At 34.8% G+C, this 17,357-nt stretch overlaps 2 protein-coding genes across 2 annotated transcripts; both read left to right on the forward strand.

Annotated features, from left to right (window-relative positions):
- Positions 1 to 1,101: 1,101 nt before the first annotated feature.
- On the forward strand, positions 1,102 to 1,455 carry HELRODRAFT_170139 (hypothetical protein; the record flags this gene model as incomplete). The annotated part of the gene is made up of 1 exon (XM_009015954.1): positions 1,102 to 1,455. The coding sequence occupies one exon, from the start codon at positions 1,102 to 1,104 to the stop codon at positions 1,453 to 1,455; it is 354 nt and encodes a 117-aa protein (XP_009014202.1).
- A 6,088-nt stretch (positions 1,456 to 7,543) lies between these two features.
- On the forward strand, positions 7,544 to 17,223 carry HELRODRAFT_76139 (hypothetical protein; the record flags this gene model as incomplete). Its single annotated transcript, XM_009015955.1, has 5 exons — positions 7,544 to 7,681; positions 11,218 to 11,391; positions 11,692 to 11,847; positions 12,439 to 12,646; positions 16,958 to 17,223. Coding segments are annotated over 5 exons (942 nt in total), but the record flags the coding sequence as incomplete, so codon positions are not given.
- Between the last annotated feature and the right edge of the window lie 134 nt (positions 17,224 to 17,357).

Genomic DNA, 17,357 nt, shown 5'->3' on the forward strand with positions numbered 1-17,357 from the left:
ATATATATATATATATATATATATATATATATATATATATATATATATATATATATATATATATATATATATATATATATATATATATATATATATATATATATATATATATATATATATATATATATATATATATATATATATATATATATATATTATGATATAACGAAGAGGGAAGAATATTTTAATGTTATCTCTCTTGTTATAAGCTTGTTATATTCAGGTGTTAAGAAAATATTGTTTTAAATATACATTTTAAAGCATGTTAAACAAGCAAAAATATTGTTTGTTATATACGTTTTATGTATTTATATGTAATAGTTTTGAATGTTTTACAATATTTTCATGTACAATATTCATGTACACATACAAACAACACTTATATAATGGGTTAAGTTAATGAGCTGCGCTATTGAAGTTTCTCTAGCATGAGATGATATCGTGAATATAAACATAATGTAAAAAACCTATTTTTTGTTTACCACCATACTTGTTCCTTACGATATTAAACTGATTGATTCATATGTTCTTGCTGCGTCTGTATCTTTGCAACAACCTTTAACTTAATATGAGTGTGCTTGTGCTACAATATTTATTTTTAACCAGTTATTCAGAATGAAATAAAATTTTATAATAATTGTCAATGGAAACGAATGGTGGCTAAACTCTACCAAAAAAGAAAAATATTTCTACTAATAATTTAATTTTTAAAATAAATGTTTTAAACCTTTGAAATTTTTGGTTAAAAATAAAAAAATTTGTTATTTGTCTATTAAAAACGTGGTATCGACCGCCATAGAGGCGTACTCCCAAGACAAGAGGAGTACTTGGGTGCAGAGTTGGCCCGGCCAGGCTATACTTTGTGTGTCGCAATTGTATTGGACTTCATACGTGCACGAGGTGGCTATTTACATAAATTAGCATATCTAATTAGCATATATTAACACACACACACACACATTTATGTCCTGGGTATGACATAAAACTGCATCCACGCTGCCTTGCGTGCTTTTGAGCAAAAGGCTAGGCTCACCGCTTATAACTGGTGGTTGTCGTCAGGATGGGTGTCCGTATGTAAAAACTTTTCCCCAAATTATTCCTATGCCATCACAAAGAAAAACAACGGCCCCTAGTCTCCAGCAGGCTTTAAGTGGTCAAGGGGTGCCAAGAATCCCTGGGAAGTATGCAATAGCGGAGGGATGTTGCAGAAAAATTCAGAATGGCCCCTCTATGGTACTTAGACTTGGAACGCTCAATGTTGGATCACTGACTGGCCGCAGCATGGAAATCGCAGAAATGCTCGAGCGTAGGATTGACATCTGCTGCCTTCAGGAAACCCGATGGAAATCGAATGGTGTCTGTCATGTCAACTCAGACAAAGAAAAATATAAACTATTCTGGAATGGTCAAAAGACGGCCAAAATGGTGTTGGAATTTTTGTCAGAGAACCGCTAGCCTAAGAAGTACTGAATATTGAAAGGATTAATTCACGTCTCATGGGGATCAAGCTTCGCATAGAAAAGCAAACAATGATTATTTTTTCTGCATACGCACCACAGACAGGCGAATCAGAAGAGATGAAAAATGACTTCTGGACTGCATTCTCTGACACCATTTCAACAATACCAAAATCTGAAACAATCCTGATTGGAGGCGATCTCAATGGCCACGTTGGAGAGAAAACAGATGGTTTTGACAACGTACATGGCGGTTTTGGCTATGGAAAGCGGAATGAAGATGGCAACCGCATCCTTGAGTTTGCTGAAAGTCACGGGTTTTGTTTACTGAACACATATTTTGGAAAGAGGTTGGAACATCTCATAACATACAAAAGTGGACCATCAGACACGCAAATTGATTTCTTCGCTGTCAAGCAACCACACCGAAGGCTGTTCAAAAACGTCAAAGTTATACCTGGCAGATCAGTGCAGAGAGTGGCTCACTAAAAGCAAAGGTGAACAAATGAAATCTCTGTATCGTATAGCAAAACAAGCAAAGCGTACGAAAAAAGACATAGTTGGTGCCTCATGTATCAAAAACGACAAAAATGAGATGGTTCTTGAACAAGATGAGATCAAGCTACAGTGGAGAGAATACTTCAATCGTCTGTTAAACGAAACAAATCTCATCAATGTTAACTTTGACGCTCCACCCATTGAAGGTCCGATTCCAGACATCACTGTAGAGGAGCTTACAGCTCTGAAAGCTATGAAGGATGGAAAGGCAGCAGGGCCTTCTGGACTCACAAATGACATTATCAAAGCATCTGGTACTGCAGGTATCTAAACGTTACTACAACTTTGTCGTGAAATCTGGAGAAATTGCTCAATGCCGACTGAATGGAACTATAGCATGACAGCCCCGCTATACAAAGGCAAAGGTGATCCATTGAACTGTTCATCATATCGGGGTATACGTCTGTTAGAACACTCCCTGAAAATTGTCGAAAAAATCATTGAGAGAAGATTAACGTCGTGCATCACAATCGGAAATTATCAATTTCGTTTTCTAGCGGGGAAATCAACAATTGATGCAATTCTCATCCTTCGGCAACTGCAAGAAAAGTACCTTGCAAAGGATCAACAACTATCACACATTTTTGTAGACCTTGAAAAAGCATTTGATCAAGTTCCCCGTGAAGCAGTCAGATGGAGTCTACGTCGACAATTCATTTCACAATATCTTGTTCGACTTGTGATGGAAATGTATACGAATACTAAGACTTTTGTCAGCACAACGGTTGGAAACACAGATGCATTTGACATCGGCGTTGGAGTTCACCAAGGCTCGATTCTCAGTCCACTGTTATTTATAACTGTGATGGAAGAAATCACAAAACCGATACGCACTGGTGACATTTGGAATCTAGTATATGCTGATGATATCGTTTTAACAGCCACGTCTGAGCAGAATGCAGCACAGATGTTTGAAGATTGGAACACCAGACTCGCCGATCATGGATTCAAAGTCACCATCAGCAAAATCAAAGCAATGAACACTGGTGAACATATCCAATCCACAGCTACTGGACGAGACGATGGCCCTGTTCAGTTTGTAAAGCTGGTGTAGGTAACAATTCAATCAAGTGTCAGCAGTGTAACCAGTGGTGTCACAAACGTTGTTCAAAAATAATTGGTACTTTATCTAAAGTGTCAAATTTTGTTTGTCCTGCTTGCATCAATCCACAACAACAAATTCAAAATAGCACTGTTTTTGAAGCCATTAAGGTAGAGAAAGTCACATCGTTTCAATATCTAGGGGATGTTCTGGATTGTACTGGAACAGCTGAAGCTGCCGTTCGAGCACGCATACGTGCAGCCTGGAATAAATGGCATCTCCTTGCCTCTATATTGATGCAGCGTGACATCCCACTTCCACCACGATCAAGACTTTATAAATCTGTGATACGTCCGGTGTTGTTATATGGTGCAGAAACATGGCCAATGACAACCAAACTGGAACAACAACTTCAACGAACCGACATGAAAATGCTCCGATGAATGCAACGAATTAGTCTGAAGGACCACATCAAATCTACCGAAATCCTGCGTCGTGCTGGTTTAGATGATATAAAGGACGAATGCCGGCAACACTGTCTGCGGTGGTTTGGTCATGTCAAACGAAGTGGAAACAGTGCCATAACTTCTCTTGCAGATGTTGAAGTACCTGGCACACGTCCCAAAGAAGTCCTGGTCGCAAACAATCGAGCAAGACATGAAAGCTCTAAATTTAAATGAAATGGATACAACTGATCGTCTAATTTGGCGCAAAAAGTTGATGGCAAAGAAAACAACGTCCTACCTCGGGAAACCGGGTCTCTGGACGCGAAACGAAGATTGATTGATTGATTGATTTGTCAAATTTTTTGCCCATAAAATGAGTCTCATACTACTCCGAAAAATCGTTCCACTTTTTTTGCTATTATAACATAGATGTAGCACATTTCTTATTGACAAACCACCGAACTCAATAAACAGCCCAACGGTTTTTTAGCCGTTTTCATTTTTCAATTATCCAACTCCAATCTCCACGAAATTTTCTGCCATAGCTGTTTACAATTCAGTTTAGTCGGACTCGTTCACTCATTGTTATTATTTAGTGGCATTTTCTGGAATCTGAGTCTTTTTTTAAGTTTTTCATTTAGTTATTCTGGTTTTACTCATAATAATCTTCATTTCAGATTTGTCGTTTGGGATTTTTTTAATCTTTTTGTTTGAAAACTTTCTATTCGTCAATCAAGAGTTTCTACGATATAATTCTTTTGACGTGAAGATGAACTGATTCAACTGAAGAAGCAAACAGACGATTGCATTGTGATTCAATCTATGACTTTCACCGTATTATTTTATAATACAATTCGTGTTTTTCACGTTTTCCGAATAAAAAGGTTGGAAAATGTTTGTAGGTATGCTTCATACTGTTACAACGTTTTTGTTATTTATACTTTCTTTCTCCATATATATAATATATATATTTATATATATATATATGTATTATTAAGAGTAATTTATTAGCGCTAATTAAAACTGTTTCATGAGCGCTCACATTAAAAAACAAAATGTACCTATATATTTACACACACACGCAATAATTGCATATTATATATATATATACATATATATATATATATATATATATATATATATATATGTTGGTAATAGACCATAATTTAAAAAAATTTTAAAATATATATATATATATATATTTATATATTGTTCTTTTAACAAAATTTCATCATAATTATAGCATAAAAGATGATGCACATGAATAGCTCAGATCGTACCTATCAAATCGCACACACAATCTACTATCTGAAATTTCAATTACTGCATCAGGAGTACCTCGAGGCTCAGTTTTGGGACCCGTCCTCTTTTTGCTGTACAAGTCGGACATTACCAGTTCTTATGGTTTCGTCTGTCACGCATTTGCTGATGATATTCAAGTACTGGTTACTAGTCCTTTGAGTTCATTTAAATTTGAGGTTGACAGACTTTTCAGGTGTTTATCAGAAGTGGGTCGTTGGATGTTATCAAACTCGCTAAGGCTAAACGAATGCAAAACTCAGTTGCTTCTAGTTGGAACATGGCAGCAGTTGTCAAAGATTGATTTCAGCTTTGTTAAAATAGGAGATGTTGATATATCATTTATCAATACAGCTTCCAACTTAGGTGTTCTGCTTGATAGAAAATTGTCAATGAAAGACCACATTAAAAACGCTGGTCCATGCCCTTATTAAATCTCGTTTAAATTATTGCAACAGCTTGTTTTATAAGCTACTAGACACACCAATCATAACCCTTTAGTCTGTACCAAACAGAGCTACCAAACTTGCTATTGGTGGCCTAAGATTTGATCACGTGACACCGATCTTAATGGAGCTTCACTGGCTGTCGATAAATAAAAGAATAGTCTTCAAAATTGCAGTTCTTACGTTTAAATCTCTAAATGGTCTCTCATCAGAATATATGACAAGTAAATTCTCCAAAAAACAAGCTACATCGACTTTTCATTTCAGGTCGGATGATTTGAATTTGCTGTTTGTGCCTGTTACGCGTTTGCAAATTGGTTCAAGTTGCTGGTTCCGCAGTTTGGAATAGTCTTTCACCGGCGTTGAGATGATCTGGTCGTTTATTGAAATTTTTTAAGAAAGATTTGAAAACATTTTTATTTTCTGTTAAACTGAAAATTGTGACTTTTTTAATTTTTGTTTTTCGTATATAGTCATGTACGTACGTACATTTTGTTTTTTAATGTGAGCGCTCATGAAACAGTTTTAATTAGCGCTAATAAATTAATCTTAATAATACATACATATATTTAAATATATATATATATATATATATATATATATATATATATTACGAAAAGTAAAAGTTATGTTGTTATATTGCAAAAATGTTTCTTAAATTGATTTTCGCTTATACACAGACATACGCATATGTATTAATATACACATATGCATACATACCTAAACATACAGTGTAATATATCTCATATCAATGTATATACATTATTTATTTATACATGGATAGATATGTAAACATAGACTTATAAGACCTACTCCTCGGTTGCATATACAAATTCCTATATGTTTTTTACGTTAACCTTTTTATACATTTCAATTTTAAAGCATCTCTCATCTTTCGCTATCGTTCGTTATTTGTCTGTTGCAAACGTTTGTTCTGTTCATTCGGCAGTCTATGGTGCATATTTGAGGAGATAACTGAGAGCACGTGCTTTGGATAACATTATTTCGTTATTTCGTTAAATATGTTGAGACACGTTTCACGGATTCAATTTGATCATCACGTGCAATGCTTTCTCCGTTCTGGATTGTAAATATCATAAGCAGTTGATTATAATCGTTATTGTTGCCGTTGTTGTTGTGGTGGTCGTCCAATCATGCTTTTCTCTGGAGTTGGGAAAAAACTTACTTCATTCAATGGTTTCTATTTCTATTTGCAAATACTGTACATTATATTTCATTTAATAATTTTCTAGTAAAACTTATAACATATAAATACATTTTTGCAGTACACATTCGAACATTTGATTTTACTTTATTAAACAAGTTTCAAGATTTTTTTTAACATCTCGTTTTACGTAAACATTCGTTTCATTCTGTTTTTTGGTATTAGTCGTTTTTACGACATGTTTTTAATCACCGTTATTATCCTCTAAGTCTAAGAACATATCCGTATATTGATATGAATAAAAAATGCCAATCAATATTTCAGTAAAACATGCAAATAATTTTGTAACGAAGAAACGCAGAGCTTGTCATGAAATTTATGCGTAAAAATTGAGTTAAGCTAGATGGAGGAACGTCTAACTTGAAGAAACAACGACATATTATATAACAATTTGAAGATTCGGTACAAATGAAATATTTTTATTAGAAAATAAAATGGAACATTAATAAATTTGTCAGCTGAAATAAAGTCAAATAATTAACTAATGTCATTAATGAGTGATGGTTTTGAAATGATCGAGTATCATTATTTTCTATATCTTAACTAGGTGATGGCGTGTGTGTGCGTGTGCGCGCGTGTGTGTTTACGTTAGAAGGGATTATGCGTGCTTGTTTAAATGGACTTTTGTATTGTGTAACAAAGTTAGATAGTGTTGTATTTGAACGAACGATGTTATGATTGGCTAAGCAGGAGCCAGTGGCGCATCCTGAATTTTTCGGTGGGGATGATTTCGGAATTTTAATGTTGATGGCCCTTTTCAGCTGATTTTTGCATTTCCCCTGGATCCCCACTGGCAAGAGCCATATCATATAATTTTATGTGGAAAGGATTTATTGAAATTATTTAAAAATTGTTTACATGGAGAGCTGTGTTTAGAGTTGAAATATACATTTCATTTTTGATGTTTTTGTTAATCTGTGCAATTAATTGATGATGTTATTTTTATAATTTCTGATATGAATATTCATTATTTGAGATAAGGCGAATCTAGATACGATCTAATGGTATTTGTGTTTGGTGATGGTATGACGTGGCGTGATTGTTGTTACTTGCAACTTAAGATGAACTTTATGTTAACAGCTCCACCGGTGATTACAGAGTCATTAAGAGATCAAACAGTGGTTGAAGGTGAGCCTGTTGAATTTCGTTTGAAAGTTTCGGGCAATCCACCACCTACCATCAAATGGTACCTCAATGGAAAGGAAATCGTCAGTTCACCTGATTTTCTGTTGAATTCAAATAATAATGTGCACACTCTGAAAATCGCCGAAGTATTCAACGAGGACAGAGGATTGTACACTGTTGTCGTTCGAAACAAGCACGCAGAAGTTAATGACAAGTGCAGACTACAAGTCAAACGTTGGTCATTTTTTTTCTTAAAAATGTTCAAATTCTATTTAATATAATGTTACACATTGCGCTTGGTTCTTATAAAATCGAATACTACATATGCAAAAAACGAAACATAGTAAGCAACAATACTACAATTTAATTTTGTAGAACTGACAATTTAAATTTGAAAGCGGTTATTTTATTGAATGTAACCAGCTGGTAGCAGTGATGTAACTGCAGCGACAAGAAGCACCACCACTACCAACAACATCAACAACAGCAGAAGCAACAAATCTCCAACGACTTCTAAACTGGCATTTGCGTTAGAAGATAGTTACAAGAATAAATCATCACTCTCTGGTTTCACAAAAGTATTTCAATTTTACTTGCTGCGGATCATGTGCTGATGTTCAATCTTCTTTTTTTATTTGTTACTTTTCTCGTGAAACTAATATTTTAACGCGTCGAAATTTTGGTATTAATAACTTATTTTTATATGCGTTTCTGGTATATATGAGCTTAATACAAAGTAGTTCATTCAGTAAGCAGCCAATATTGACAGCTCACGTTTTCTTCAATTATTTTTTTTTACAAAACTCACTCGTCAACATGTAACTTTGCCATAACAAGTATCTTTACATCAACACGTAACTTTACTCATGAAGCACCTGACAGACAAGACATCGGAATCAGGTGACGACGTCATTCTCGAATGTACCGTCCCTCTCTTCCCGGTCCCCGAGAAGGTCCTGTGGTTCAAGGACGGAATTGAACTGTCTAGGTCCATTCCCAGCATCAGGACCTCCAGCAGGTTCGATGCTTGCTTGTTTGTCTGCTTGTTTGTTGTTTATGTGCTTGTTTTGTTGCTGATTCTCGTCCGAATTTTCACTTTCTTTTTTGTCTCTACATGTTTTTTTTACTCTACATGCATTTACATGAGCGTGTGTTTAATTATTTTCTGTTTACTATTGTTTGGTAGTCGGCTGTTTTTTGGACCATTTTAGCGTTTAATAATTGCAGCATGTTTTGTACTCTTTTTAAAATAACTCACACTTGAAAAAGTAACAAAATTCAACGTCTGATTGTTTTGATAATTGATATTAATAAATTTGTTAATATAAGTTGAAGAAATATGACAAAAGAAATAATGTTATGTCATCGCGTATACAATGCAGGCATGGAGCATGCAGGCTGGTCATTGAACAGGCGGATACATCTCATTCTGGAAAGTTAGCTGGCAGGCTTCTTCTACGTTTCATATTTTTTACTCTATCATCAGTTGGTTTATATGTCTAAGTTATTGACGCAAACTTCTCATCTTATATTTTGACAGATACGTGTGCAGATGTACCATGGGTGGCAAAACGTTTGAGACAAGTATGAATCTCACTATAGCGAGTTGGTTATTGTGATGTTGTTGTTTGTAAGTTTTTATGATGTTGTTGTAGTTGCTGCTGCTGGTTCAGTGTGGTGCTGTTAATGTTGTCGTGACGATGTAGAGGCTCCTGGTTTAGCTGCTGATGTCGTTATTAATGATGTTTTTAGTGTTGCTGTCGTTGATTGCGATGTTTTTGATGATTTTGTTGCTGGCGATGCAGTTGTACAAGGATACTATTAATATTTTCTAATGAAAAATGAATATAATATTACAAATCAGATGTTTTTACAGTTTTGTTAATTTTCTAATTGTCCGTTATTCACAATTGCTAATCCAATGCTCCTGTTACTTGATTGATGCTAACTTTCAATATCTCCCTCACTAAGCAATTTGCTGCAGCTGCTGTTGTTGTTATTTATTTTATATTTTTTGTTGTTTTATGACCCTATTGAAAGACCGCTGCTCTATATGTGTTATAGCTAGTAACTGTTATTAAAATGTTTTGGAATTTTTTTTGCATTAATTAAGATTTCGTTTGGTTGGTTCAGTTGTTATCATTTGCATTTTTTTATTTTTAAACACATTTCTGTGCAAAAGTATTGCAGGTTTTTTGAGATTTCATGTAAACTTGGCATGACAATTTTGGTCTCACCTTCTATGATTATTTCAAGTTATAGAGGTGAATTAACACGTTTACTTTGAGAATTTTTCTAATCCGACGCAATTTTTGCCATTTATATTCTTGATGCAAGGTACGTCACAAAATTCCCAATTTCAGTTATTTTATTTTAAGGCACAAAGTTCAAATAAGTAAATTTATAAATGGTTTTTCGATATATCGCTGGTCCACCGCATCTTTTCATCATTGCTTCAAAACGCCTTCTCATTGAATTGATCAGCTCTTGACAAAAATCGGCAGACTTCATAATACCAGGCTTAGTTATCAACTTACATTTGACGCAATACTTTGAGATAGTTTTTCAATAAACTTATTCTACTTGATTTACAACAACTAAGACTTAGAGATGAAATTTTTGTTGAATACGTTGGAAAAACATTTTTAAACGTGCCATACCTTTGCACATGAGTGTGTTAAGTAAGTAATTTTTTACTTTTAGAAGAACTCGAGGTTGATTGATTGATTGCCTAATAAATACTAACTCATTCAGGAATAATCGCCTGCAATATAATTTCTATCATTTTTGAGCCCGATATAAAATTTTATTTGAAATCAACCTTGATCACTTTCAACGTTTACAAACGAGCAGACAAACAAGCAGCAGGAGGGAGCAGCAAGTACTCGTTCTCCACATCAGCAACCCCCATCTCGGTTGAACATCACAAAACTCCAGTCCCTCAGGCACCACCCCCTCCATCCATCCCACCCATCACATCCAGATCATCTGATATTCCGGGTGACCGAAAGGTTGTTTTTGAAACTTTTTGTGAAATGCATTCATTTTGTTAACATTTTATTCATCACGTGCAGTTCGAAGTTTTGTCGTTTGAATCCTCTTTGAAAGAACAATCTGGTGCTCCAACTTATCCTGCATTCAACAGCAACCTCGCCAATGTTTTCAGCGGTTCTGCAACATCCAGGCTTCTTCAAACAACATCAACCGCTCCCCAGTTCGTTAAAAAGTTGGACAGATGTGAATTTGTTGAACATTCGAATGCAACTTTCCAATGCACTGTCAGCGGACAGCCTGCTCCTAATGTTATTTTTTTATCATATATCTCTTTTCAAATGATTTCCAATTTCTTAAAGTTATTTTTGTAATGTTTATAGCAACAACAATTATTATTGCTGCCAACAATAACTTCTGTATATTGTTACATTCATTGTTAGTGCCAACATAATCACTTAGTCTCACCGTATTATGTATGAACATTTCACCTATGAACCTCTCCTCATTAAACCTTTTCACTCACGCGTTATCACAAACACGGTATCAGATTCAGTGGTACCACTGTGGTCGGCTGATACGCCCATCTACCAAGTACAACATGAAACTCACCACTTCTGCAAGCCAGCCAAGCCAGCCACAACCATCTCAAACGTCGCCGTCGTCGGGACCCTTGCACACGTGCACGTTAACAGTTCTGAACTGCAGCACGCAGGACATCGGTCACTACACGTGCTGTGCTCTCAACGTTACAGGCAGAGATGTGTGCAGTGCTGAGTTGTTCATCAAGGGAGCCACTGATGTCGACACCACTTCGTACGTCGACCCTCACACTCTTAAGAGTCTCATGAACCCAAGGTACTGCAAAACATTCTTGAGAATTTTCAACTATCTTACAACTTTAATTCCATTTCAAACATGTGTGATAAGTTTTTTAGCGTTATTCGATAGCATGTTATCTAAAATTGTGTTAATTAAATTTTATCAACTAACGACACTTATACGAAGAAAGAGTGCGAGCACTCAACGATTATTATCTCTGCACTACCAGAGCATTACATTGCCGTTTCTATAACGTCATTCCAGATCAAGTTTGTTGAAGCGTGACGAGACAGAAGCCGGTGTGGCGGAAGTTTATGTGGAACCATTATTTGGAAAGTTGCCATCATCTTCGTCATCGTCATCTCCTCTGCGGTCTGGCAGTGTTGACGATCCTGTGCTGGCACTTGTCGGAGAAACAGCCAGACTGGATTGCAAGGTACGTACGTGTGTATGTGTTTGCCTGTTTTCTGGGTATGCCTTTTTGTGTATGTTCATGTGATTGTTTCTCTCTGTTTACGTTAGCATGGGTCTGCACTTGTTTGCTAAATTTGCTAAATTGTATTGGTTAATTCACAAATCTGATGTCCTGGTTATGACATTAAACTGACCCTCACTGCCTTGTGAGTGATGTTGGATCATCAAAGGCTAGGCCCACCGCTTATAACTGTGGTTGCGTAAGGAAGGGCGTCCTGATTAAAAATTAGCCAAATAAATTACTTATGATGGAATGGAGCGAGGGGTATTTCGGTTTCATCACAGGTAGCCAAACGGCAACCCCCGATCTCGGGGAAAATGTCGTCTAAACGTGTGTTGTTGTTGTTGTAATTCACAAATCTATTAATTTCTTGGGAAGAATGTTATTTTATTTTGTGCACGCAATTGCTTTTTTATGATACTTCAAATAAAATAAATGGAAAAATAAATACATGAATGAAGGTATGTACAATGTGTCAGTTTATTTTTTTTATCATTTGAACTTCATAAACGATCCCATTGAATGAAAATGTTGTGATATTTTCCCCTGCAGATATCTGGCCATCCAGTTCCAGACCTGACGTGGTACAAGGACGGCAGAGAGCTTATAAGGGGCGGTCGCTATCTGATGTCAGTCAATCAAGAAGGAGTCCATTCGCTCATCATTAAGTTGGCGAAGATCTCAGATTCTGGAGTTTACACTTGCAGGGCAAGCAACAGGGCTGGTCAGGCAACAAAAGATATTTTCTTGAATGTTGAAGGTCAGTTTATTATTTTCATACATTTTTTTTATTTTAAATTTTACTAATTGATTGGATCTACATTCATATTTTAACAGAGTTTGTTCTAGCAATATTTTTGATTTATTTTAATTTTTGTTGTGTTGCTTTTTTAGTTTTGTAATTTTTGTGCATTAAGGTGGTGGTGTAAGGTAAACATCATTAATATGTACCATTGATACGAAAATACTTTTTCAAATTTCATATTCAGATGTAAAGCCTCAACTCGTTCAGACAGCTCACATGTTAGAATGTTGTCACTTTCACTTTACAACTGACATCAACTTGTTTTATAATTTGTGTACTTCGTGACATTGTTGAGTTTTATTCATTTCGACGATTGATGGTCGTTCAGCATCGATGAGTGACGTTCGTTTGAGTGTTTCTTATAAAAATACTCAGATTATGTTGGGACCGTATCAGACTGACCTTCTTATCAGACTGAATTTATCACCTAGGACTGTTGCGACAGATTTGAATTTATCACAATCAATTTAAAATTTTTTTCTTCGTCTTAGTTCTTACGAAAGATATTTCGCATTTGAAATGAGCAGGCAATGGGATGTGAAGTTGTCAGACAATGCAGCTCCATCCAGTCGTGAATCAACTCCACCTTCTTCATCATCTTTCAAGGGATTCTCTGATTCTTCCAAGATGAAAATGTCAAGCAAACAGGCAGATATTGCGAAAAATATTTCAAAAACAGGGTTTGTTGTTTTTATATTTTAAAGTTTAAAAGAAAGTTTTTGCTATATTGTTATTACTTTTTAAATGTTTTTATAATTAATTAATAATTTTATTCAATAAACAAATCTGAATTGTTTTTTTTATAAAGAAATAAAAAGTTTGCTACTTTTTAAAGAGTATAATTAATGTCGTTCTTATACCTTTTTCGAAATTTTTCTGTTTTCATTTGCATTATTTAGGCTTACTAATATTTGTTCATTTCCTAAATTTTTTCTCTATCTAGTGTTGTGCTTCTTGAACTTTTGTTATATTTCAATTTCAGTGTTTCTAGTTGTATTTGTGAGTGACTTTGTTTCTAATTGTATTTATGATTGACTTCAACTCCATTTAGACTTCCAACGTCGTCAACCAGTTCGTCATTCAAGCTAACGACATCGTCATCGATGACGTCATCATCATCATCATTTCATGATACGTCAACACCATCATCCCAAGTTGTCTCAACGTCATTTTACACAACAATGGCAACAAAGACAACTCCATTTAACGATACAACACTCACTTATGGTGCTTCTTCTTTCACATCATCATCAACAACATCATCAACATCATCAACATCATCAACATTTTACACGATGCCATCTTCATCTTTGTCATCAAAGTACATATCTCCATCTTCAACGAGTTTTTTCATTTCTTCATCGACACCTTCCATGTTTTCAACTTTCTCAACAGCTACAACCCTTTCCACTTCATCCCAATTGACAGTCACAGTAACCACTTCGCCTCTCATTTCACAACCAGTCACACAGTACCTCTCCATAGCGATCACCTCGTCATCAGCACCTACCACACCTTACTCTATCTCATCTATGTCATTATCACATTCAAAAATGAACCAACAATTGACAACAGCAACAACAACGAATAACGACACAGAATCATTGATTTCAAAGAAATATTCTGCAACGACTTCATCGACAACAATCACTTCCTTTCCGACTATCATTTCAACATCAACAGTTTCCTCTTCTCTACCATCCTCTAAGTATGATCTATCGTCATCTGTACTGACTCGCCCGAGAGAACACGATCAAGATCACCATGCACCAGTATTTTTAGTTTCACCATCTGCAGTGGAAACAGAAGTAAATGGCAGGGCTAAGTTTTTGGCGAAAGTATTGAGCAACCCTCCTGCTTTTGTCACTTGGTCCATTGACGGCATGGAGGTTTTTAGTGTAAGCCTGCTCGTTCATTCTTCTTCTTAGTTTGTTTATTGCTTTTGAGATTTCTAACTCTCAATGTTTAAATCTTCTAACCGAAATTGCTACGATGTGTTTCATAAAGTTACTTAGACGTTGATAAATAATAGAAACGTTATAAAGGGTGGGAAAAGGTTTAAACTGATGTAAACCAATTATTGGGAAACTGAGATTTATCGATCTGGAACACTGCTAATGTTCATTTCAATAGTGAATGAATTAATTGTTCAATTTATAATGCAATGCCAACAAATGTTTTAATAATAAAATTATGACATCCGTGTAAATAATTTGCTGTTAAAGGTAATTGTATAAATATTAACTCAAAACAGAGTTCTCGTTTCAGTGTCAGCTTCGACGGACTGATGCATATCTTGGAAATCTTGAAAGTGAAAAAGTATGACCATGGAGAAATAAAAGTCATCGCAAAGAATTATAAAGGTCTTTTTATATTTCTTGTTTCTCAACAATATTCAATTTTTAGATTAAATAACTTACAGCTTGTTTATTTTATAACTTCATTCCCTATGTATGTACTATGTTACGGTAGAAATTTGGATATCTACTTGAAAACATTTGAATTTATATTCAGGCAGCACCGAGAAGTCAACTCAGCTGACCGTTCGAGACGCCCCTGACCTGAGAGCCAGTCTGCACCATGCACCACTTCTTCCTCGCCAAGGTAAGCCACAACATTTTTATTTAAGTTGTAGTTTTATTTTTGTACTGTTCATCAAAAGCACGATATATAAACAAAATAACAAAATAAATTATGTGAAAATTGAAAACAAGTTAAAACGAGAGACAAGAAGTGTGAGAGAACCGTAAAGATCTAAATATTCTGTGTTTGAAAGAATAAAACTTGCCCGAGTTTCATTATAATGCGCTTGGTATGATTTTATTCAGAACCATGCTGAGGTTTTGCTCTATACTTTTATAATTGTAAGTAGCATTATAAGTTGCCGATCAATTAATAAGCATAATTTAGTGAATAAATATTCAACTTACGATGACGTCAGGAGGGGAACATGGCCTGTACAACGAAGAGACCTCATCGCACCTCATTCAAGGTTTGTTACTTCTAGTTGAAATCTCAAAACATTTTATTGATTGTTAAGGAAAGCATGCTCGATATTGTTGATTTAAAAAATTATATCCTGATAATTTATGTTTAACAGTTTAAAAACTTTTTTTATTCTTTTTTATTTTAATTTCTGATGAACTCGGAACTCTAATGGAAAAGTCTCAATCATTTACAAAAGGCCTTTTTTAAACACTGTTTATTTTAACTAGTCTTTCCATTTTATTCAAAATTCCATTAATAAAAGATGTTGCAACGTAAAGAAGTATAAAGTATATGTACTGTGCATGCAATAATCTGGATGTTAATATGAGATGTTATCATGAAACAAACCGCCACGAATGAGTTTTGGGAAAATTTGATCAGTGTCAATCAATGTTATATCAGAGTATCAATGTATCTTAATATCAATTTCATATCAGAATATCATTGTGTATGAGCATTAGTATCTGAGTATGATAGTTACATCAGGATGTCAGTGTCATGACGTCGTATCGAAGGATTGAATAGCGCATCCTTTCTGATGTATTGATAACACGATAATGTGGAATGTTACTTATGGAAAAGTGGTTTGAAACAGCACAGTGATATAGAAATTATGTTTACGTCATAATTGGGTGGAAATTTTATGGATGAATAATTTATTTGATTATTTTTTGTTTTAGCCAATGTTTTGCACGAATCATTAAAGTTGTTACAATGCATGCTTATCTTTAAAATAATATTGATGTTGTGTTATGTCAGAGTGCTAATGCATGCTTTTCGTAACAGCGGTATTTTGTTTTATCATAATTTGTTTTATATAATTAATTTATTAAAGTTACCTTCGTAACAACATGTTTAAAGTCGATTGCGTATTGTAATATAATTTTTTACTTCAGCATGTTGTTAATGTTTTTAAATTAACATTTTGGAAGTAAATTTTCATCATTGCGGCTAGTGTTTAATTTTGATTGGTCAAGGAATGATTTTTCCAATTTGTATTTCTCCAAGACGCATGTGAGTGTTTTATTGACGTTCACTTTCAATTAGTTGATTTATATATTATAATTTTCATAATATTTTATTTGTGTCAGTTTTTTTGGTTACATTTTTAAATTAGTTTTTCATATTTTATTATTTTCATGAAGATTCGCATCCATTTTTGACAGCAAAGCACGTCTCCTCACGATCAGATTCACTGCCAGACATAAAGCTTGATGGTACTGTTACAATTCTATTTGGAGTCATTCATTAAGCATAACTTTGAATTTCAATTTTCAGGTAATCAAAGACGATCATGTCCTCTTTTTGTAGAAAAATTGAGAGATGTTGAAGTGAATGATGGTGATCCAGTTGAAATGAAATGTACCGTCGCTGGTTATCCGGCGCCTGTTGTATCTTGGCTGAGAAATGGGAAAGACATTAGTTTATGCAAAGATTATATTGTTAAATATGATCTAAGATCAGGCGTTTGCCAGTTATCGATAAAAGACTGCATGCCAGACGATAGTGGTGCATTTGTTTGCATTGCTAGAAATTCTCACGGGCAGACAGAAACAGCATGTAAACTTTTAGTTAAAGATGATTTAGCGGTTGCCGGAAACGAACAGGTGTTTGATTCTAAACTATCTAACCAAGAAAAGTTTACAAGTTCTTGTCGTCCGATGTCTTTCACCACCTT

The sequence above is a fragment of the Helobdella robusta genome (genome assembly GCF_000326865.2).
Source record: "Helobdella robusta unplaced genomic scaffold HELROscaffold_17, whole genome shotgun sequence".
In the NCBI taxonomy this organism is placed as follows: domain Eukaryota; kingdom Metazoa; phylum Annelida; class Clitellata; order Rhynchobdellida; family Glossiphoniidae; genus Helobdella; species Helobdella robusta.